General features: G+C 37.1%; 1 protein-coding gene across 1 annotated transcript in view; it reads right to left on the bottom strand.

Annotated features, from left to right (window-relative positions):
* Window positions 1–25,380, bottom strand: part of TOPAZ1 (testis and ovary specific PAZ domain containing 1) — a 62,746-nt gene that overhangs the window by 8,183 nt on the left and 29,183 nt on the right. The window contains exons 9-17 of the mRNA XM_027522698.1: window positions 24,487–24,550; window positions 18,519–18,670; window positions 18,221–18,313; window positions 15,742–15,857; window positions 12,335–12,401; window positions 11,023–11,197; window positions 10,195–10,295; window positions 7,114–7,279; window positions 869–1,033 (exon numbers count right to left, since the gene is read on the bottom strand). Coding sequence (XP_027378499.1) covers window positions 869–1,033; window positions 7,114–7,279; window positions 10,195–10,295; window positions 11,023–11,197; window positions 12,335–12,401; window positions 15,742–15,857; window positions 18,221–18,313; window positions 18,519–18,670; window positions 24,487–24,550 — 1,099 coding nt within the window. The remainder of the gene's footprint in view (window positions 1–868; window positions 1,034–7,113; window positions 7,280–10,194; window positions 10,296–11,022; window positions 11,198–12,334; window positions 12,402–15,741; window positions 15,858–18,220; window positions 18,314–18,518; window positions 18,671–24,486; window positions 24,551–25,380) is intronic.

Genomic DNA, 25,380 nt, shown 5'->3' on the forward strand with positions numbered 1-25,380 from the left:
ATGCCATTCCCTGACCCCAAAACTCAGGGGATCCCCAACACATAGAAAAGTAAATTCTTTTAGCCTGCCATTCAGGGTCTTCCAAAATCTGGCACAACTATCTGATCAATCTCACTATTATTACTTTGTTTCATTATTAAGATAACTGTATATCAAAAGCTAGTTCTACAGCAACCATTGTACCAGAGATACTAAAATAAAGAAAACCTCATTGACTTCAAGAACCTTACTATCTAGAGGGAGAAAAGCATAAGAATGTTAATGACAATACAGAATCTCAGTGGAATACATGGGAAAATGGAGACTGACAAAGCACTGAGGGGAGAAGTCAACGTTTCATTAAACATGAACCCATGCCCTGAACCCACTGCTCAGCTCATTCCTGACCCAAAGCTTCTGCTGTTTCCCTTGACATGGACTCTCTCCTGCTATTGACCTATGACCTGCAAGCATTCAGCACTACCTGCCACTGCCCACGTGGGCATCTATTTCTTTGAACTTGTCATCTGCTGTATTTCCTCCATTTATTCCATGTTTTTCTATGTTACAATGGAGACTAAGTTCCATCTTTGTTATGTGATTAATTTACTTGTTTGCTGATGACTTGACAGAGGAAGGAAAAGGGGAATGATGAAATGCTGCTTTCAGGAACTGCTGACAGACAACCCAAAGATAAACATTTCTTTTTTTTTTTTTTTAAAACCATCAGGAAAGCATATTCAATTTGCAGAGAGCACATTTTACAAAAACAAATATCATTAAAAATATATGCTGGAATATAAAATTCAACCAAGACAGGTGGAGAACTGTTTCTTATTAAATACCAGATGGGCCAGAGATAATTAATCTAGACTTTGACAAAACGTACCTTGAGAATTTTGAAAACCTGGTAGATTTTGCAAAACTTCAAATGTCTGTCTGTAAAGACTCTTCGCTAAGATTTCGTGTGCGATTGTACAGAGCAGATTATGCCGATTGAGCACATCCAGTCGATCGCAAGGCCATACTGGTGTATTAATGATCCACTCAGACTCTTACAAGAAGGAAAAGTACAAGTACTTTACACCATGAAAATTACTTAACAGTATAATCACAACTAATGTTTTTAAATATCTTTTGGAGAAAGTGGCAAAACTGAAATATGCATACTCAGAAAGATAACCACAGCTCAGATTTATTAGCAACAATGTATATAGTGATGATCAGCATTCTAAGAAGATGCAAACTAATGACCACTGTTATTTTAATCTTTTTACTAATTCTTCATTTTTCTAAATGTACTAATCAGTTATTGATTCTGAAGTTAATGATTACTTTTATATGATGTTAAAGATTATAATGTGTATATGTTATACTGTAAAATATTATTTGTGTGGACAAATTGAACAATTTTACAGTAAAGAATACATAATTTAATTAGTTTTGGTATTCTTGGGGAACAGCTTTTCCCCACAATATCTGCCTATTTAAAATTTTTTAAATAAAATATTTGCTATGTACAAGTTAACATCTAACATATATAAATAATAAAAACATAATAATAAAAAGAACACTTAGGTAACCAACACATAGCTTAAAAAAAAAGAGAGAGTATTACCTATACTGAAGTTCCTTAATTTCTGCCAATTTTCACATTGAGAAAAACAGTGGCAGACTGTAGTGCAGAATACCGAGGTGCTAACATGGTAGAAATGTCAGTATTTTACTATTTACCTAATCCCTCAATCATTATACATGTGATGGGACTCATAATGAAATGCTGTTATGTAACAGTCAAATCACATTTCTGCATTATTTTTCAACTGGACTAAGAGCAGGAGTTATGCTTTTGTGCCCTTTCCAGCATGGTAAATACAGAAAGTATTACAGAAAGATTTGGTAATTCAAGTATACAATGCCGAAATAAAGCCTTAAGTATGGAGAAGAAAACTTTAAACCAGGAGCTTGTTTTAAAATTACTAGAGCCCACTTGACTGGCAGACTTGATTACTACCTACGAGGCAACATTTTACAAATATTCAGTTCAGTTCAGTTCAGTCGCTCAGTCGTGTCCGACTCTTAGCGATCCCATGAATAACAGCACGCCAGGCCTCCCTGTCCATCACCAACTCCTAGAGTTTACCCAAACCCATGTCCATCCAGCCATCTCATCCTCTGTTGTCCCCTTCTCCTCCTGCCCCCAATCCCTCCCAGCATCAGGGTCTTTTCCAATGAGTCAACTCTTCGCATGAGGTGGCCAAAGTATTGGAGTTTCAGCTTCAGCATCAGTCTTTCCAATGAACACCCAGGACTGATCTCCTTTAGAATGGACTGGTTGGATCTCCTTGCAGTCCAAGGGACTCTCAAGTCTTCTCCAACACCACAGTTCAAAAACATCAATTCTTTGGCACTGAGCTTTCTTCACAGTCTAACTCTCACATCCATACATGACCACTGGAAAAACCACAGCCTTGACTAGATGGACCTTTGTTGGCAAAGTAATGTCTCTGCTTTTGAATATGCTATCTAGGTTGGTCATAACTTTCCTTCCAAGGAGTAAGCAAATATTAGTGCTCTACTATTACTAATTCATTTACACAGACACCTTCATTAACCTACTTGTAAAGTGATTAAATCAATAATGAAGAGAAATACTGAAGACACTAAGAACATGAACTAGTAATTCACAAAAGAGTTAAGTAAAAATGGAAACAAAAAGAAAAATAGTTAAATTCTGTAATAAGCAATTAAATGCAAAATGAAACAGTGACTATCACTTTTATCCTATCAAACTAGCAAAGAGATAGGAAAAATAATAATATTCAAAGGTGCCAAGGTTGTTTCATAACTTAAACGCTGGTAAGATGACTATAATTAGCAAATTTCTAAAGGTGTAGAGTGCTTTTGAATTCTAGTCACATATTTAAAACCTAGAATGGAATATTCAGAACAGCCAGATTAGGGTTTACCTAAACATGCACGTTTGTCAGATAACTAAAAACCATGAAACTGGGGAGTAACATCTGTATTGTCAATGTACACCCATGGCCCTAACAGGACAGGCTGTACATATGGTACCTATGCAATAGTTTTCTAAGGATTTTCTCACAAAGGGAAGCTTTCTAATAAACTCAAAATAATTTGCTGCAAATCTGAATGGCACTAAGGGCAAATATGCCAACATTTACCAAATAGCTTTAAACTGCCCTTACTTTTGCCCAGCAATTCCATCAGAATTTACCCCAAGGGCATAATAAAGATTTAGCAGGGATGTTTAGAAGGGATTATTGTTTATCATAGCAATTAAAAACCAGCTAGTTCAAGAAAAGTGGATGCATGGACATATCTATGTATCTGTGTTTATCTATATTTGTTCATAAGATGGAAAACTATGCAGCCCATTAAGTGATGTTGGAGAGGAACATTTCCTTTCACAGAAAAATGTCCAAGGAAAGACTTCTGCCTAAACAAAATGCAAGATATAAAAGAGTCTGTATAGCAACACTATGGTGTTATTTATAACATCGGATGGGTGGCTAAGTAAGAATTTTTTTTATCATCAGTTTTGCTTATCTATCCCTTATTATTTCTCTATAATGACTAAGTATTACTTACATAAAGGCAATAAAAGAAAGAAAAAGTAAAAGTGAAGTTGCTCAGTCGTGTCCGACTCTTTGCAACCCCATGGACTGTAGCCTACAAGGCTCCTCAGTCCATGGAATTTTCCAGGCAAGAGTATTGGAGTGGGTTGCCATTTCCTTCTCCAGGGGATCTTCCCAAACCAGGGACTGAACCCTGTCTCCCGCACTGCAGGCAGACGCTTTACCGTCTGAGCCATCAGAGAAGCCCAATAAAGGCAATAAAAGTTACTTTAAAATTTAAGAGCAGATTCTCAACAAATAGCATAACTTTTTTTAAACAAAAATTTGTATTCTAGAATGTTAAAAGATACTTATTTTTCAGCCTCCAAACCTTGATTATAAAATTGTGGTTTTAACGTTTTGTTCCCCTTTTTTTAAATGCTGGTAAGGGTATAAGGCAAGGTAGGAATTTGTTGCTCATTTGCCAGGAAACAAGGTGCTGAGCAAGAGTTCAAAATGTGAGAGTGTACACATGAAAAGTCAAAAACAATGGAGTACTTCTCACCAAAAAGTCTGCTGCACAATAAATAAAAACGTGTAAGATATTCTACAGTTCTCAAACGAAGTGTATGTAAACCCCTTCTTTAAAAAGTTTAGTAGGTAATAATTGCACATGTTTTTAAAAGGGAAAAATACAGGAAAAATACGTAAGCTAATCTGCTGCTCATTGCTGTCCTCCAAACATTCAATTCTTCTTCCCAGAAGCAACCACCATCAACAATTTCTTATGCATCCTTCTGCAACTATTTTAAGGGTATAAAGCAAATATGAACGTATCCATTAAAAAAATTTTTTTACACAAATGGTAGCATACTGTGTACACCATTCAGGACATTCCTTTTTTTATTTGGTAATAAATCCTGGAGATCATTCCAGTGAGTATTTGTGGCTCTAACTCATTCTACTCCATCATATGGCTGTTACACAGCTTCACTAACTGTTACATCCTTAATGGAAATTTAAGTTATCTGGAATTCTTTGTTATCATTGTTGATGGTAAAAAAAAGAGATTTCATATAACTTATAGTGCATACCTTCAAATATAGAAATAAATGTGTTTGTAGGACAAATTCCTAGAAATGGAGTTAATAGATTAAAGGAAATATGCATTACTAAATTTTGACAGATATTTTGTCAAAAAGCCCCTAAAGACAATCTGTGTGAAGGTTCATTCCTTTATACCCTCACAAAAAGCATATCACTAAACTTTAATCTTTGCTGGTCTGACAGGTGCTTAGGATTTTAATATTTATTTCTCAGTTATTACAAGTGAGATCAAGCCACTTGTATTTCCTTTCTTGACAACGGCTTGTTCACTGCAGAATCCTGTGAAGAACAAAAAAGTTCTGGCAACAACTTAACATACTTCTGTGGATCCTTTTTTAGAAGAAATAAAATTTTACTTATGAAAAATGACTTTCAATTGAAAAGGTCACTGCAAAAGAAAATCTTGTGTTGATAATTGACAGAATTAAAAAATATAATCTCAAAATTGAAACATCAAAATTGTAAAAATTCTAAATCTCCATAGCCCATTCCATACCCTTCCCACAAACTCTCCCAGAATCTCCAGTTAGAGAAAGACTGGTTTTGCCATAAACTTTTAGGCAGATGATCACCTATACCCATTTTTACCAACTATTTTACCCTTTCCATTTCTTAACACATTTTTTCTTTCTCATGGAGCTTGTGAACTCTGGCTTGCATTTTTCTACTTCCTCTTTTTATAAACATTCTATTTTGTATTTGTATATTTGTATTTTGTGTTGTACCCTTCTATTTTTGTTAATCTTTCTCCCAGGAAACTTCACTGGCTACATTTGTTAAATTGAAGAAAACCTTTTCCAACAAGCTTTTGATCACAAAGTCTAATCACAACCTCTATATTCCATAAAATCTCAGCATTTGATAAATGCAGGTGTTTTATATATAGATAAATATGTACATATGCTAGTTTTGTGTCTAAGTGCAAAAGCTTTCAATTTTATTTATTTATAGGTTTATTCTGTCTTCTACCTAAACTCTGAGATTCTTGAGGTTTCTTCATTCTTTTTTTTTTTTTAAACAAGAGGGTTTATTTCTCTCTCGTGTATAAGAAGTGCAAAAGCTGGCACCAGCTCTGGTGTGCACAGCACTGAGTGGTTCATCAAGGACTTCATCTGCTTCATGTCATTAGATCCTTGTAAAAACGTGTGCTTGTGACACTCATCCCAGGTGCTCTTCCTTCCAAAGCACCAGCTTCTTTGTAGTAACTGTTTCCATTCTATGTTGCCATTCCTGGTCACCAAACGGGCTTCTCTCCCCTCGTACCATACCTTTTCTTAACGATCCAGACCCTTACTGGCTTCATTTACATATATAGCAACTCTGAACACTGGGGAAAACACATCATAGACACAGGGTTAATATCCATAATACATTGAAAGTCCTGTGAACAAGAGCCAGGGATATCACTCTGGGACCCAGTGGGCTGCGATGAATTGGAAATTACCTCCAGTTGTCAATCATCTTGTTATAGACTTGTGAATGGTGGCTTCCACGTTCCTGCGCCAAGAGTAGCTGTGTGTGGCAGTCATGGGTCCTTGTCATCACTCACTGGTTCTATGTTGCCACTGAATTGCACACCAGCCGCTCTTGCTTTCCTTTAGGTGGTTGCTCGCTCAGTCGCTCAGTCGTGTCCGACTGTTTGCGACCCCATGGACTGTGTAGCCCACCAGGCTCCTCTGTCCATGGAATTTTCCAGGCAAGAATACTGGAGTGGGTTGTCATTTCCTTCTCCATCTTCATTCTTATTTATCCCATTTTATCAAATAAGATCTGCTTGATGGTCTAAGTAGCCAAAGCTATATTAGATGCTGTGCTACTACTTTGCTCTCTAAATTATATTTACCTCATGCCCAACTGACCTTAGTTGCTTCTGCTGGCTTAACTGCATTGTAATTGTAATTTCTGTTAGACGAACTGACTTACTCGGGAAAACAAGTTTTATTGTCTTGGTTTGGAGCCAGCTTGTTGGCACATAGGGTTTACACAGATTGCAATCAGGATTTCCCTCTGTCAGCAGCTGAAGCTTGGGCTCTGAAGCTGGGCTGTCTGGGATTAAATCTGGCCTCCACATCTTACTTGTTATGTCATTTTGGGCAAGCTGCTTATTGTTTCTAACAAGATTTTCTTATCAGTAACATGGGGATTATAATAATTTCAAACTCATAGGGTTTCCATGAAGGTTAACTGAGATAATCAGGTAAAGCATTTCTCTGGTGCTGAGGCCAAAGTAACAACTAACTTTTCAACAAAGGTTCATACAGTTTCTCTTTAAAGCTAGGTTAACATTCTCCTTTCATTTTACACAACAACCTTTCCTACCCACATGAACACTAGAGCTTAGGCCAAATTATCACCCACCACTTAATATCAACTTGAGGTAATTACAAATCCAAGAATTTATAATAAGCTTACAAAATATTCCATGCTGGTATGTATCAGAACTTACCCCTTAATACCCAAATGGCACCATCTAGGCTTCCACTTTTTAGAAAAATTTCTGCTGCAATATTCACAATTTGACATCTTGGTGCTAACTTCTCAGGCCCTATAAGTCCTTTTAAACTTGTAAAATGTATTTTTAATTCATATAGTTTATCTAAGACCTTCCTTCCCTAGAGTAAAAAAAAAAAAGAACACTGATTGTTAATCATTTAGAATATTAGAGATACAAAGTCACTGAAGATTATATAGAAGGTAATTATGCAATTTGAATCATTCGAGACTGATAGCTATCAAACTGCTTCAAGACGCTCTCCTTAAGCCCTTTCCAGCTCAGCCATGAAAACGGAAAGGGAAGGGGAGCAAGCAGGACTTTGCCTCATTAACCACTGGGCCTCCTTTCAGTGGATCTCCTTTCATCTGTTTTAGTCAGTGAGCTTCCTTTCTAAAGACCTCATTTGGCAAAAAGATTTCATGCCTTAAAGTGGAAAACTACCCATTATATGTTCTTGCTCTTCTTATGCTGATCACCCTGAGACCCAGGAGGGAGACTGAATGAAAAGATAACTTAATATAAAATTGAGAAAAAGAATGATAGTGGGGAAAAAAGGGATAAAATTGTTGGCTGAAAATTGTTTTTCTGAGTCAATAGGCTAATAGCTTCACATAGTCTACATAAAGACTGTCTCTAGGGTAGACATTAGAAATTGGACATGTGTTATTATTTCTATTAGGGTCAGCCAAATTTTTCTATAAAAAGCCAGATAGAAAATACCTTGGGCTTTGCAAGTCACATTTGGTCAGTTGCATATTCTTTGTGGTTGTTTTTAAATTTCTAAGCCTTTAAAAATGTAAGAAACATTCTTAGCTCATGAGTAGTATAAAAATAGGCTGTGGGCCAGATCTGGCTTTTAGTTTACAGACTCTTGTTTCATATTATATTATACGCTATTTTGAGTCAGATCCATATTATGATGTCAAAGCACTTTCAATCTGACTGCATTAAATGAGTGCATTTTTCAAGGGATACCTTAAATTTAATTCCAATGGTTTTACTTTTATGTTCATAAAGGAAGCTTTATTAAAAATTTTCATTTACAATTCATTAAAAATTCAGCTAAGTAAGATAACAAATAAAATACTCATTCTGAATAAGATAGTGAACATTTAAAATTAAAATATAGGCACAAATTCACCAACCACTTATATCTTAAATAAAAACAACCAAATAAAATTAAAATATACTCTGAAATTAAAGCAGAATCAGTCTGAGCTTTAAAAACAACTTCCCTACTAGGTAGTCCTCAAATTCTCAAGCATTAAATACCCAAGAAATTAATGCTATGATAGACCTTAAGCTAGACTGTGAGAAGGGGGACAAAGTACATTTTGTCCAGTCCAGGTTTATCAGATAATAAGTGCTCTTGAAGAGCTTGGAAACTGGAGATCTTCTGTACAATGATTATTTTAAAATGTTCTTCTTTAAAAAAATTTTGAATTTTGTATATGTACATGAGTGACCATGTACACATTTAATGTCCTTAAATATTATTTCAATTGTGAAACAACCTCTTCATAAAAAAGAAGGATGGGGGGAGGGAGATAGGAGGGAGGTTCAAAAGGGAGAGGATATATGTATACCTATGGCTGATTCATGTTGAGGTTTGACAGAAAACAACAAAATTCTATAAAGCAATTATCCGTCAATAAAAAAAACCAAATTAAAAAAAAAAAAGAAACAGAAAAACTAGAGAATCGAAAGGGAGGAAACCACCTGCATTTGACTGCATAGAAATAAACCAGTATAAGAATTTTTTAAAAAAAGAAGGAATAAAAGTTATGTTTTAATAGTTGATTCAATAGCAACCTCACTCTCAACTATCCTACTCTCCATATCTCAGCACTTCTCTCCCTACTTTGGATTTTCCTGTCCTTTACTTCACTTTATTGAATCTCTCACTCTACCCACACCTCAGGGAAGTATACCTCAGGTAGTACAATATGGTCTAGAGTTGCTATACTGCTTCTATGATGAGCTAAATCTCAAAGGTAGACATGAAGATACCAACAGTGTTCCAGGGAATCCTAGGAAGTAATTTTAAAGTAGTTCTATTAATTGTATCTTGGGCTCATCTTAAGAGAGGTCTTCAAAAACTGCAATAGTACCAATACTCAGGAGTTGGCAAAATATACTGAATTGACAGGTACTTCAAGTAAAAATGATATTTCGCACAGCTTCTTAAGTATTTTCCATACTGAGATTCTTCTTAGTAGTCAATCTCATGCCACCTCTTTCCACATGTTCCTAATACACCACCTAAGTGAAGTGAAGTGAAAGTCGCTCAGTCGTGTCTGACTCTTTGCGACCCCATGAACTATACAGTCGATAGAATTCTCCAGGCCAGAATACTGGAGTGGGTAGCCTTTCCCTTCTCCAGGGGATCTTCCCAACCCAGGGATCGAACCCGGGTCTCCCGTATTGCAGGTGGATTCTTTACCAACTGAGCCACAAGGGAAGCCCAAGAATACTGGAGAGGATAGCCTATCCCTTCTCCAGGGGATCTTCCCGACCCAGGAATTGAACTGGGGTCTCCTGTATTGCAGGTGGACTCTTTACTAACTGCTGCTGCTGCTGCTGCTAAGTCGCTTCAGTCGTGTCCGACTCTGTGCGACCCCGGAGACGGCAGCCCACCAGGCTCCCCTGTCCCTGGGATTCTCCAGGCAAGAACACTGGAGTGGGTTGCCATTTCCTTCTCCAATGCATGAAAGTGAAAAGTGAAAGTGAAGTCGCTCAGTCGTGTCCAACTCTTCGAGACCCCACGGACTGCAGCCTACCAGGCTCCTCCGTCCATGAAATTTTCCAGGCAAGAGTACTGGAGTGGGGTGCCATCGCCTTCTCCGCTTTACCAACTGAGCTATCAGGAAAACCCAAAATACCACCTAATAATTAATTTACTGTCTGAGGCTCAATTTGCCCCTGTAGTGATAATCAGCAAAATTTTAACATTCAGGGTTAACTTATATTCTATACAAAAATGTAAAACAAACACTCTACAGACCAAGCCCAAACAAAAATTTAGTGAAGTACCTTGGACCACTGCAACAGCTTGTGATAGAAGTACATAGCACTGATTCCGATTCTTCCCAGCAAAGTTTTATCTACTTCACTATTCTGCAGATCTTTGCTAACTGAAACACAAAGTAGATACACGGAAGAAACTGAAATAGTCACTTTGAATGACGGAAAAGGCAAATTTAATATGGAATTAGTGATACTACCACAAAGACCAGGTGTCAGCAAACTACAGCTCATGGGCTGAATCTGGCCCGTGGCCCGTTTCTGTATAGCCTGTGAGCTTCTAAGAACAGTTTTTATTTTTGAAGGGTTGTTTGAAAAGAAAACTATGTGACACAGATCATATGCTGTGTGTGCAACACCTAAAATATTTACTATCTGCTCCTTTACAGAGTTTGCCAACCCTGATAGAGAATATAGCAGTGAAGGGCTCACACACACACACACACACACAGAGAAAAGTCTCAAAAACACGTGAATTTTATTAACTTGCAACAGTGAAGATAGTAACAATGATCTCAAAATTCAGATTCTCCACTATAATTTGCTAGCAATAGTTTTACCAATCTGAATGAAAAGAAAAATAAGAAAATGAAACATCTGATATACTGACCTTTTATCACTTTTTTATCATTATAATCTAAATTAATAATAAATAGATGGAAAAATTTATAAAGAAGAAATAGTATCTAAATCCTGCAATATTAATTTATCTTCAACATGGAGACTATTAGGAGCTTTATATGTTTTGAACACTGTCCCAGTCAATCTATCAATCAGGAAGAAAGAACACTGTATCACCCTAACATGCAGTACTCTGACCAAAACAGCAACATTTACCTGTTTCAGCAAATTCACAAAATGGAACACCTGGTCGCTCTTCTTTACAGTCTTTTGTTAGTGTTTCAGCAATACAAGCACAAAACCTCTGGAAATCTGCAAATTTTTCACAGCTCATTTTTATGTTAAGGTATACATTTCCCAGTTTGGTCCAGTCACCTTTTTCTTTACAATGCTATGAGAATTATTCAAAACAAAACAAAAAATGTAAGCTGTTATTTATGCAAACATATTATGGGGTAGGCACATGTAGGCATTACAGAAATTAATAAGACATGATTTCTGCAAATCTTATATAAGCTTCCTGGCAAGTGTTATAACAGCAGTAACATGTTACTGTACAATTTGCTTTTCTGACCATGGCAAAGCCTATATAAGTTCCAGATGTCAACGTACACTTGTTTTAATTATTTAGTTCCTAATGTCCTTAATGACATCATCCCCAAACCTGGAATACACAGTGGAGATAGATTTTTGGAGAAGAGATGACTAGCAGCACGATTTGAGCTGCCTCCACAGTAATACATTATTTTATTACTGTTAGAGACTGCATTTTACGATTATTTGGCCATTTGTGATTTGGGGCCCACACACAATTTTGGGCATTACATTTCTTCTACAAAAGGACCAACAAAGTAAATTTCAGTAAACTTACCATCTTTCTATTATTTTCTAAAGTAAAAGTTTTCTATACCAACAAAATATACTGTTTCAAGGATATAAATATTCATTTAGACTAGATCAACAATTACTAGAATGAGTATAAAAATGATCTTCAATTAAAAAGTCAAGTCATCCTGAAAGTCCTCTATTTCTTATTCAGACTTTAAATGCTTGGAGAGCACACAGTGACCATGGCTTTGCCCTGTCAGGTCACATACTGTCCATTTAATATGATCACCCATGGATCATGATAAGAAAGCCAACTCACTCATGCACTGAAGGAGTCTACCTAGTTATAAGAATGAAAAGCCAAGCTATAGATTATTATAGCCTAACATACGTTAATTTTAAACTGAACAACTATGTCTAGAATGATTTTTAGAATAGGTCAAACTCTAGAAATTATGTTTGCAGTTGAAAGCATTAACTTGTAAGAAATTAAACATCTTTTCCTTCTCTTCTCTGTGAAACAGCTGCATTTGTAAACCTTTTTCTAAAATTGGGTTACTATTCAAAGTTTCTTTGTTGTTACTGGTTTTCAGAGTTCCCAGCTATGTATTTAAAAGGTAAGCATCAATGGCAACTCACTCCAGTATTCCTGCCACCAACCCTCCCCCAAAAATAAATAAATAAAAGATAAGCATCGTACCTCTATTTCATTCAAGGCTGCCTCTAAGTCACATTTCCAGTTCTTTTTAAATTGCCTCATGTGTAACCTTTAACAACAGAAAAGGGTTAATTACGTTCACTCCCCCAAAGTCAATATTGCTCCTAATTCATTTGGTAACTTATACCTAAAAGACTGGAGAAAGAGAGAGTAATATGCTATAAAAATTCTTTAGTGCTGAATAAAATGGTAATTGCAGTTACCTTACTTAAACTATTTCCTCCTGAACCACAGGCAATGAGGAGGAAAACCAATTTCATATGAAACTGTACTTTCACCCAACTTGAAGACAGAGAATGTCAAAGCTTCAAAATAATTGTGAATACAAAGAGGAAAAAAAAAAAGCAAAACCAATCCTAGCACTTGCTCTCTGTGGCTCTCACTCCACCCTCACTGCTCCAGAAGGACATGAGGCAAGCAAACACTAACCACAACAAACCAAAGCAAGCAAACCAAAAGTATCTGTAGGGGAACCATAGCAGGAAACTAGCAGAAGGACCTAACAGTGACTAAAAATTACCATTACAAAGTCCACACCAAGCTTGAAAATGCTAAGTAAAAAACATGGGTAGATGAGAACATAAACGACACAGAAGGAATTTAGAACTGTGTGTGATCTGAACAATGCAAATGTGAAATGCATAGATAGCTTCAGGGACAGGAAAAAAAAAAAAAGAAAGACGTACACTTTGGCAACTGGGAAGAGGAGAAGAAAAGGTGCAAAGAGCAGGGTGCCAATAAACTAATAACGCTGTAGAAGAGCCAACTAGGGGGTCAATTTTGGTAATTAGTCCCAAGGTTTCATAAATTATTCCAGAGCATTAAAAAGGAAGGACAAGTTCCTAACTTTTATCCATTCATCTGCTGATGGTCACTTAGGTTGTTTCCGCTGTCTTGGCTATTATAAATGGTGTTGCTATGAACACTGTGGTGCACACATCTTTTCAAATTAGAGGTTTCATCTTTTATGGATTAATGCCCAGGGATAGGACTGCTGATCATATGGCAACTCTATTTTTGGCTTCTTAAGGAATCTCTACACTATACTCCACAGTGGCTGCAACAATTTCCATTCTCTCCAACAGCGTAGGCGGACACCCTGTTCTTCACGCCCTCTAGCATTTATTGTTTGTAGACTTTCTGATGATGGCCATCGTGACTGGTGTGAGGTGGTACCTCACTGCAGATTTGCATGCCTCTGATAATCAGCAATATCGGACATCTTTTCATGTGGGCCATCTATACGTCTTCTTTGGAGAAATGGCTAATTAGGTCTTCTGTCATTTATTGACTGGGTGGGTTTTTTTTTTTTTTTTTTTTGGTGTTTTTTTGGTATTGAGTTACATGATCTGTTTATATACTTTGGAAATTAAGCCCTTGTTGGATGCCTCATTCTACAAATATTTTCCCCCAGTCTGTAAGTTGTCTTTCATTTTGTTCATGGTTTCCTTTGTTGTACAAAAGTTTTTAAGTTTGATTAGGTCTCATTTGTTTATTTTTGTTTTTATTTCTTTTGCCTTGGAAGACTGGTCTAAGCAAATATTGCTACATTTTACGTCAGAAAATGTTTTGCCTATGTTTTCTTCAAAGATTTTTAGTGTCATGTCTTATATTTAGGTCTTTGAATCTTTTTGAGTTTATTTTTGTACATTTTGTGAGGTAATGTTCTAACTTCACTGATTTACATGAAGCTGTCCAACTTTCTCAACACCACTTGCTGAAGAGACTGTCTTTTCTCCATTGAATATTCTTGACTCCTTCACTGAAGATTCTTTTGTGATTCTATATAAATTTTAGGATTATTTGTTCTAGTTCTGTGAAAAGTGTCACGGTTAACTTGATTGGGAATGCATTAAATCTAGATTGCTTTGGGTAGTATGGCTATTTTAACAATATTAATTTTTCCAATCCAAGATTAGTAGTATTGTTTTAAATTGCAAAATATTGGGGACAACTTAAATACCCACACATTGACTGAATAACCGGAAGTACGTTCAAACAATGGAGTACTTTTGCCTTTATTAAAAAACAACAAATTTCTCTCCAAACTGATTTAGACTGATCTCCAGGATATACTGTTTGAGTGAAAAGAGCAAATTTGAAATTCATTATATGCTACACTGTGTATAACAAAGAAGTTGGTATAAGAAAATATATAAATATCTGCTCATTGTAAGAGGATAACCCCCAAAACTGAAAGATTGGTTACCTCTAGTGCGTAGGTGGAAAAGAGGTGAAGAGGAGGAGGAAACAGAAATGGCAGAGTAGGGATAAGGGGGAGCAACATTTCTCATCACATCTGTTTATAGTGATGGTTACAACCAACAGTAGTATTTCACATACTTTCCCAAATCAAACAGACTACGATGTGGGATAACTGAAAATATACTACAAACAGTAATAAATCAATCTAAATGCTCTATAAATGAATAATCACACTGAATGGGTATGGGGGAAAAAAGGGAACTGATAAAACGGCACTAGAGCAAATTCACAGGGCTCCTCAGGTACTTTTAATATTTTCACAACATCTGTCAGACACTGTCAAACTACTATTAATTTGTTTGGATCTAACCTGTTAATAAATGCTACTGTTAATGTATTTCTTTTGGCCTCTGGATACTAGTGTGGAAACTTCTGTATTAGAGGATTATGAGAAATGAAATAAATGTGAAAGTGCCTCTGAAGGAACTTTCTGGGCTTTCTCAAGGAGTTTTCTGGTTGGCATCATTTGCACTTTATCAAATCTGCCTTTGTTAAAATGTTATGGTTCATTTAAACACCTAAAATTTGTATACTTTTCTCTATGTATGTGATACTTTAATACAATTTTTATCAAAGTCATGGCTTTCCTTTTTCTCAATACAGGTATGTTATGGTACTACCCTTGTAATTATTATAGGTTGTTTTTTTTTTTTTTAAGGCCTTTTGAGGCTCATAAGCTAAACAGAGAAAGCAAATAAGTCAGAGAAAGAATGAAGGAGAGACCTTAAAATATTTTACCTAGTTAACATGACAAGAAGTGAGTGAAAGAGAAACAAGGATTAAAGTAATTTGAATACATGTAAGAGAAAGAAGGATTAAAGTAATTTGAATACATGTAAGAGAGTGTATTAAGTAGAATTAAGTAAGTTGTAAAACAGAGCAAGAGAGTCTTTACATTTGATCTGCCAGGTAGCGAGATGAAATCAGGTGATGAAAAAGATTTGGTGAGGCTGGCCAGGAGGGTTAGCTAGAGGCAAATGATGACAACGTGACCAGGCCATAGCCAAGAGGGGGAGAAGGACTTTTGGTGGGCATATGAAGAATGATAAGTACTTTGTCTTCAACCTTTTTAAGTCCCCATCAAAATACATATATTTTAGTCCTAATTATAGTGGTTTTCTTACCTGGATTTCATTTCCAGAACTGCAGTTATTTCTTGCTTGGAAGCCTGTACTTGGTATAAAAGCTTAACAATATAGTTAAAGTGTTCTGGGTCAAGTACCATCCCAGCTTCAAGGAGCTGTGGAAGAGGGTAAACAGTAGTCATTCTTTTAAAAATGTGAAACCAATGTGTGTGGGAAAAACTAAGAGACTGATGGAAGAAGTGAAACATGGAGACAGAATTAAAATTCATTAAAAAATCTGAAGTATATTTTTCTTCAAATATTTGAGAACCACCGTAAGACACCTTACATCAAGAATTTAAAGCAAAAATGAAAATAATACTTCTGAATTTAAACTTGAACATTAGTCCTCTTCTTCAAGTTATGTCAACTACTTTATCAATCGAACCTCTTGCTTGGTACTAATTCTGTCTTTTAGTAAGTATAGCACTGTCGTTATACTGTATACCTGATGATAAAATCCCTGAGACATATCAAGTTGAGGTTTTCTACAATGACTCTAGGTGATCAGTAATTTCTTCTTTAAAAAAAAAAAATTATCTATCTTCAATTTTACTGAGCTATATCAATAACTGACATACAGCAACTGTATAAGTTTCAGGTATACAGCATAATGATTTGACTTACATATATCATGAAAAGATTACAATAATTTTAGTGAACATCTACCACCTCATATACACACAAAATAAAAGAAAAAGGAAAAAATTTTTCCTTGTGTTAAAAACTCTTAGGATTTACTCTCTTACCAACTTTCATATATAACATACAGCAGTGTTAATTATATTCATCATGTTAATTATATTCATCATAATACATAGGGATTCCCTGGTGGCTCAGTCAGTAAAGAATCTGCTTGCCATGCAGGAGACCCTGCTTTGATCCCTGGGTTGGGAAGTTCCCCTGGAGAAGGGAATGGCAACCCTCTCCAAAATTTGTGCCTTGAGAATTCCATGGACAGAGGAACCAAGTGGGCTAAAGTCCATGGGGTCACAAAGGGTCCGACACGACTGAGTGACACACACACAGTTCTTATTTCTCTTATAACTGGAAGTTTGTACCTTTTACCACCTTCATCCAATTTCCAATTTCCTTTATGCTTCTGGTGACCAGAAACCTTATTTCCTTTTTTGCAAGTTTGTTTTTTGAAGTATAATTAACCTATAACACGATGTTAGTTACTGGTGCACAACACGGTGATTTGACATTTCTATACATTACAAAATGATAACCATGATAAGTTTAGTTACCATCTGTCACCATACAAAGATATTACATTATTACTAACTATACCATGCCATACATTTCATCCCTGTTACTCAATTCTTATGTAACTGGACATTTGAGTAATTCCTGATTCAAAAAATTTCCAGGCAAGTAATTTTGTCAAGTTTTGTAATGTGAAACTAGAGGTATTCACTGAAATATTTGTTCATCTGCTAAAATGGTTCCAATGCTGCTTCCTAAAGAGAATAGGTGGGAAGTGGGGTGTTTTCCTGCTATAGGCCTACTCTGAAATGAAATGCTGAGTAGTACCAAATACTAAGAAATATTCAACAACAGTAAAAATTTTAATATACTTTAAAAAATGTAAAAAGAGATGTGGGTTCGATTCCTGTGTCTTCAGGATCCCCTGAAGCAGGAAATGGCCACCCTCTCCAGTATTCTTGCCTGGAGAATTCCATGGACAGAGGAGCCTGGTAGGCTACAGTCCATGGGGTCACGAAGAGTTGGACATGACTTAGTGACCACCATTTAGTAAACAATAACCACCACCATATTCTTATCCATCAACCATGTTTGGTAACAGTGTCCTATTTATACATTGATTTGTGTACTTATTTTTGTTATATATGACCTCAAATCTTTTTGAAAAAGAAAATTTTCTTCAATCATTCTTAAGAAGTAGAGATGAGGATGGTTCATGAATTTGTAAGAAGTCACCTGGCATGCTTGCTGCTGCTGCTAAGTCACTTCAGTTGTGTCCGACTCTGTGCGACCCCACAGACAGCAGCCCACCAGGCTCCGCCATCCCTGGGATTCTCCAGGCAAGAACACTGGAGTGGGTTGCCATTTCCTTCTCCAATGCATGAAAGTGAAAAGTGAAAGTGAAGTCGCTCAGTCGTGTCCAACTCTTCGTGACCCCATGGACTGCAGCCTACCAGGCTCCTCTGTCCATGGGATTTTCCAGGCAAGAGTACTGGAGTGGGTTGCCATTGCCTTCTCCAACCTGGCATGCTTAGAACTATTCAATTAAGGGCAAGGCCTGTTAGTCACTGGAGTCTGTTAATAAGTCCTACTTCAGGAGAAAAAGAACATTTCTGAAAATATAATTCTTTGGTATAAAAAATGTGAGTTAAAGGCAACTTAAGAGTAAGCAGAAATCAAAAAAAAAAAAAAAAAAAAGAGTAAGCAGAAATCACTATTTTCTTGGTTATTCACTATTAGAGAATAAAATGGATAAAACAAAAAATCATACCTTGCAAAAGATATTAATTAAAGCAGGTACAGCATTCCTTAATTTCATAGTTGCCACATACTCAAATATTTTTAGTAATATTTTCAGAGCAGGCTGGATAAAACAAAAATATTACACTCATTTTCATGTCTTACTTCAGTATACTTTAAGTTTCTCAAATTTGTTTATGCTGAAAAACACAAGTGTTCTCTAGGAAGTATTTAACAAATAGAAATTTAACTGCTAAATTATACATATAAGAAATGTATCAGAGAAATTAACTTAAAATATTAGAAAAATGTATTTTCAGGTTACTTACCAGCATCTTAATCATTATGCAGAGGTTCATGACCTGAAATACTTCTTTCAATAAACAGTGTTTGAGTAAAGAACTTAGAAGGTCATTTAATACTTGTAAATCAAAGTGTATACCTGGAAGAAACTTTCTGTAGTACTCCATAAACATGTTTGCTGAAAATGATGAAATACATAATAAAGTCATTTGCTGCTTTTAAGATTCATCTTTCCTAAATTAGACAATTTTTCTATATTTAAAGATCAAGTAGCATTAACTCAATTTCTTAAAAGATACACTTCCAGTATCAGAAATATTTGATGAAAATACATTAAAGCAAAAGTTAAATGGCAACAACATGTCAACCAGGATGTTAGGTACTAGATTGGGATCTAACTCATGTGCTATCCACAAAAAATAGGACCAAACTGCCTCATACATCATGGTTTCAATATGAACTCTGAGGGAGCCACACTCTCAGGGGGACTTCAGGTAGTGGCCTGTTTAAGAGTGGAAGCAGACTGTTTTGACATATACCCCTTCTTTCTGTTTTAAACCCCATCAACCTGCTGACCCTGGGGATATTTTTAGTCTAGTTTATGAGCATTCTCCTAAAAATTATAACACTGATTGATTTCCACTGAAAAAGTGTTTCTTTACAATTTATTTTTAAGAAATTATTTATTTTGGCTGTGCTGGGGCTGGGTCTTTGTTGCTGCATAGGCTTTTCTCTAGTTATGGCAAGTGGAGGTTACTGTCCAGTTGTGGTGCATGGGCTTCTCATTGCAGTGGCTTCTCTTATTGTGGAGCATGGGCTCTAGGTACCGAGGTTCAGTAGTTGTGGCACATGGGCTCAGAAGTTGCAGTTCTTGGGCTCAAGAGCAGACTCAACAGTTCGGCTCATGCACTTAGCTACTCTGCGGCGTGTGGGATCTTCCCAGACCACAGATCCAACCTGTGTCTCCTGCACTGGCAAGTGGATTCTTTACCACTGGGCCATCAGGGAAGCTCTGAAAAGTCATTCTTAATGGACTCTTGCATTGCCTCATATTTTAGCTACTGTGAATAATGCTGCTATAAATATGGGTGTGCTATAAATATCTTTCAAGACCCTGCTGTCAATTCTTTTGTGTATATACCAGGAGAAGAATTGCTGGATCATATGGTAATTCTATTTTTAATTTTTTGGGCAACTGTCATACTGTTTTTCTACAGTACTGTACAATTTTACATTCCTTCCCGTAGTGCGTGAGGGTTTTAATTTCTCCACATCCTAACACTTTTTTCTTTTTTTGATAGCAGTCATTCTAATGGGTGTGAGGTGGTATCTCAATGTACTTTTGATAAGCATTTCCATTAGGTCTGGTGATGTTGAGCATCGTTTTACATGCTTATTGGCCATTTGTGTTTCTTCTTTGGAGAAATGTCTCTTCAAATACTTTGTCTATTTTTGAATCAGGTTTTGTTGTTGAGTTTTAAGGGTTCTCTATATATTCTGGATACTAATCCCTTATCAGATATATGATTTACAAATATTTTCTCCCATTCTGTGGGCTGCTGTTTCATCTTGCTGATACTGTCTTTTAACGCACAAAATTTTCAAATTTTCATGAAGTTCAATTTATCTATTTTTTCTTTGTTGCCTCTGTCTTTGGTGTCATATCCAAGAAATCACTGCCAAATCCAATGATGTGATGTTTTTGTCCTCATGCTTTCTTCTCAGAGTTTTATTGTTGTAGGTCTTACATTAAGGTCTTCAACCCATTTGAACTAACTTTTGTTAGTCTCCCAATCTATGACATGGGTGGTTGTTGTTCGGTTGCTTACTCGTGTCTGACTCTTTGTGAACCCATGGATGCTTCCCTGTCCTTCACTTCTTCCTGGAGTTTGCTCAAACTCATGTCCACTGAATTGGTGATGCCATCCAACAATCTCATCTTGTGTCATCCCCTCTGTTCCTGCCTTCTATTTTTCCCAGCATCAGGGTCTTTTCCAATGAGCTGGCTCTTCTCATCAGGTGACAAAAGCACTGGACTTTTAGCTTCAGCATCAGTCCTTTCAATGAATATTCCAGTTTGATTTCCTTTAGGACTGACTGGTCTGATCTCCTTGCAGTCCAACGGACTCTCAAGAGTCTTCTGCAACACCACAGTTCAAAAGCATCAATTCTTTGACATTCAGCCTTCTTTATGGTCCAACTCTCACATATATACATGACTACTGGAAAAACCATAGCTTTGACTATACAGACCTTTGCTGGCAAAGTAATGTTCTGCTTTTCAATATGCCATCTAGGTTTTGTCATAGTTTTTCTTCCAAGGAGCAAGTGTCTTTTAATTTCATGGCTGCAGTCAACCATCTGCAGTGATTTTGGAACCCAAGAAAATAGAGTCTGTCAGTGTTTCCACAGTTTCCCCATCTATATGCCATAAAGTGATGGGACTGGATGCCATGATCTTAGTAATGACATTTTAACATTACGGAGTCTTCCAATCTGTGAACATGGGAGGTGTGTCTTTAATTTCTCTTTCAGCAATGTTGTGTAGATTCCATTGTACAAGTCTTTCACTTTCTTCGTTAAATTAGTTTTTAAGTATTTTATTCTTTCAAGTTATTGTAAATGCAATTGTTTTTGTAATTCCCTTTTCAGGGCGCTCAATTTCAGTATATAGAAATGCAAATGATTTTTGCATGTTGACTTGGTCACTTATTAACCCTAACAGCTTTTTTCCCCTCAGAATCTTAAGTATTTTCTACATATAAGGTCATTTCATCTGCACACAGGCCACTGACTTCTTCCTTTCTGAAATGGATGCCTTGTCTAATTGCTCTGGAGAGAACTTCCATCTCCGTGTTGAACTGAAGTGGTGAAAGCAGGCATCCTTGCCTTGTTCCTAATCTTAGGGGAAAAGCTTCCAGTTTTTTGCCACCGAGTATGGTAAAGTAATGATCAAAATTCTCCAAGCCAGGCTTCAGCAATACGTGAACTGTGAACTTCCAGATGTTCAAGCTGGTTTTAGAAAAGGCAGAGGAATCAGAGATCAAATTGCCAACGTCTGCTGGGTCATGGAAAAAGCAAGAGAGTTCCAGAAAAACATCTATTTCTGCTTTATTGACTATGCCAAAGCCTTTGACTGTGTGGATCACAATAAACTGGAAAATTCTGAAACAGATGGGAATACCAGACCACCTGACCTGCCTCTTGAGAAACCTATATGCAGGTCAGGAAACAACAATTAGAAATGGACATGGAACAACAGACTGGTTCCAAATAGGAAAAGGAGTACGTCAAGGCTGTATATTGTCACCCTGCTTATTTAACTTCTATGCAGAGTACATCAAGAGAAATGCTGGGCTGGAAGAAGCACAAGCTGGAATCAAGATTGCCGGGAGACATATCAATAACCTCAGATATGCAGATGGCACCACCCTTATGGCAGAAAGTGAAGAGAAACTAAAAAGCCTCTTGATGAAAGTGAAAGAGGAGAGTGAAAAGGTTGGCTTAAAGCTCAACATTCAGAAAATGAAGATCATGGCATCTGGTCCCACCACTTCACGGGAAATAGATGGGGAAACAGTGGAAACAGTGTCAGACTTTATTTTTCTGGGCTCCAAAATCACTGCAGATGGTGAGTGCAGCCATGAAATTAACAGACGCTTACTCCTTGGAAGGAAAGTTATGACCAACCTAGATAGTATATTGAAAAGCAGAGACATTACTTTGCCAACAAATAAATGTCCGTCTAGTCAAGGCTATGGTTTTTCCAGTGGTCGTGTATGGATGTGTGAGAGTTGGACTGTGAAGAAAGCTGAGCGCTGAAGAATTGATGCCTTTGAACTGTAGTGTTGGAGAAGACTCTTGAGAGTCCCTTGGACTAAAAGGAGATCCAACCAGTCCATTCTAAAGGAGATCAGTCCTGGGTGTTCATTGGAAGGACTGATGCTGAAGCTGAAACTCCAATACTTTGGCCACCTCATGCGAAGAGTTGACTCATTGGTAAAGACTCTGATGCTGGGAGGGATTGGGGGCAGGAGGAGAAGGGGACGACAGAGGATGAGATGGCTGGATGGTATCACCGACTCGATGGACATGAGTTTGAGTAAACTCTGGGAGTTGGTGATGGACAGGGAGGCCTGGCGTGCTGCGATTCATGGGGTTGCAAAGAGTCGGATACGACTGAGTGACTGAACTGAAATGAACTGACTGATGGTGTTTACTGTGAGGTTTTTCAGATGTGGCTTTTTAAATGTTGAGGTAGTTTCCTTTTATTCCTAGTCTCTTGAGTATTTTGCTGCATCAACTAAGATGATCATGTATTTTTTCCCATTCATTCTGTTCATGTGGTTACTTGGACTGATTTTTGTATGTTAAACTACACTGTACTCTAAGAACAAATTCCACTTGGTCATGGTCTATGATCCTTCCAATTCAGGTTGCTAGTTTTTGTTGAGGAATTTTATATCAATGTGTTCCCTCCTCTTCAATTTCTGGGAAAAGACTGAGAATTGATATTAGTTCTTTAAATGTTTGGTACAACTCAACAGTGAAGAGTTCCTTCTGGTATAGCCAAGCAGCAGCAGTTTTACACAATGGTTTTAATCAGACAACTTCTGGAAACAGGATTTTATGTGGAAATTCAAATATCAAACAGATAAAAATGAACCTATGGTTAAATAGGGTAATGGGGAGTCCCACCTTCTCAGTACTTCCCCCTTGTGAACTTGTCAACTTGACAAATATTAAAGCTTGGTCCCTTCCTTTTGGGACTCACAATATAGTAGGGGGAGATGGGAGCAGAGAATGGGATGAGGCTGTGGAGTCAGATAAGGGTGTAATGGAGGAGATAATCCTATTTTCTATGACTAGGCTTTGAGAGATGAATAGGTCTTTGCTATGGGGAAGTGGGATAAAAGAAAGGCATCCTAGGTAGAAGAGCAGCGACTTTTCTATTATAGCAGAGCTTGGCCTGTTTACCATCTGAGCCACTAGGGAAGCTTCCCTGATAGCTCAGTTGGTAAAGAATCTGTTTGCAATGTAGGAGACCCTGGTTCGATTCCTGGGTAGGGAAGATCCACTGGAGAAGGGATAAACTACCTCCTCCAGTATTTTTGGCCTTACCTTGTGGCTCAGCTGGTAAAGAATCCACCTGCATTGTGGAAGACCTGGGTTCGATCCCTGGGTTGGGAAAATCCCCTGGAGAAGGGAAAGGCTACCCACTCCAGTATTCTGTCCTGGAGAAATTCCATGGACTGTACAGTCCATGGGGTCACAAAGACTCAGACACGACTGAGCAACTTTCATTTTGGCCTGTTTACGGAACTGCACAGAATGATTGATGTGCATTAGCAATAAGCTGCTGCTGTGGCTGCTAAGTTGCTTCAGTCATGTCCGACTCTATGCAACCCCATAGACAGCAGCCCACCAGGCTTCTCTGTCCCTGGGATTCTCCAGGCAAGAATACTGGAGTGGGTTGCCATTTCCTTCTCCAATGCATGCATGCATGCATGCTAAGTTGCTTCAGTCATGTCCGACTCTGTGCGACCCTATGAACAGCAGCCCACCAGGCTCTCTGTCCACAGGATTCTCTAGGCAAGAATAGTGGAGTGGGTTGCCATTTCCTTCTCCTCAGCTTACGAGGGACATGTGTAAAAGGATGAAGATGTAGGGAAGATCCAGTTTCTGACAGATCCCTTCAGAAAGATTTTAAGCTAATTAACGACATCCTTTTTTCTGTCTTACACCTGTAAATAAAATTTATACATCATGAAAATATTAGTACATATGTAAGTGAATTACAATGTTACATGGATTAAAATTAACCAAAATGCCACACTTATTATTAATCCTTTCTAAGACCAACAGAACTAATCTAAGACACTCAGTTTTCATACTCAAAAGTATTGAATTTACTTTTAAACCATGAGGACAAAAGCACATTGTTTGAAACACTTGCATTAATGATTTTATAGTAATCATTCTATTATCTCATACCTGCACGTTGTAGCAAACACAGCTCATTGATACTTATATATTTCTTAAACACATCCATACAAACCTGTAAAAGTCATGAAAAATGTAAAATTACCTTTTCATATTTCACAAAAACTATACAAATTTCAGTCCTATCTTTTTGCTTATTCTATTTTTTTTTTAAGTCAATTTAAGGCAATGGAATAAAGAAGCTGATGTTAGGTTAACTAAGATGGGAAATGCATACTGAATTTGTTACGAAACCCTTATTCAGAGAAGCTGTTCAGAGAAAGAGTCAAGGAAACAAAGTCAAGATTAGAAATCAACTGGAGAAGGGAGGGATTCTTTTACTGGTATAAGGAAAAACACATTGACCAATGATTAGAAAATAGATCCTATAAAGAGACTCACTCATACACAATTAGCAGATTTATGACACAGTGATACTGTAACACAGTGGGGGAAAGGATGGTGTTTGGTTAACTGGAGATCCACATGGGAAAAAATATGTATCTAGACCTTCTTCTCACATCCTAAACAAAAACTAATTCTAGATAGCTTAGATTTCTAAATGTGAAAGATAAGACAACAAATTTTTTAAAGGAAAAACACAGAAGACCATCTTCATGATCATGTTGTTGTTTATTTGTTAAGTTGTGTCTGACTCTTTTGTGACCCCATGAACTGTAGCCTTTCAGGCTTGTGTCCACTGGATTTCCCAAGCAAGAATACTGGAGTGGGTTACCATTTCCTTTTCTTCCCAACCCAGGGACAGAACCTGGGTCTCCTGCATTGCAGGCAGATTCTTCACTACTGAGCCACCAGAGAAGCCCCTTCACGATCTAGAAAATTTTTTTTCAGTAATGTGTAAAAAGTCTTGAGTTTGAGCAAGCTCCGGGAGTTGGTGATGGATGG

This window comes from Bos indicus x Bos taurus, chromosome 22, assembly GCF_003369695.1.
Source record: "Bos indicus x Bos taurus breed Angus x Brahman F1 hybrid chromosome 22, Bos_hybrid_MaternalHap_v2.0, whole genome shotgun sequence".
NCBI classification, from domain to species: Eukaryota; Metazoa; Chordata; class Mammalia; order Artiodactyla; family Bovidae; genus Bos; species Bos indicus x Bos taurus.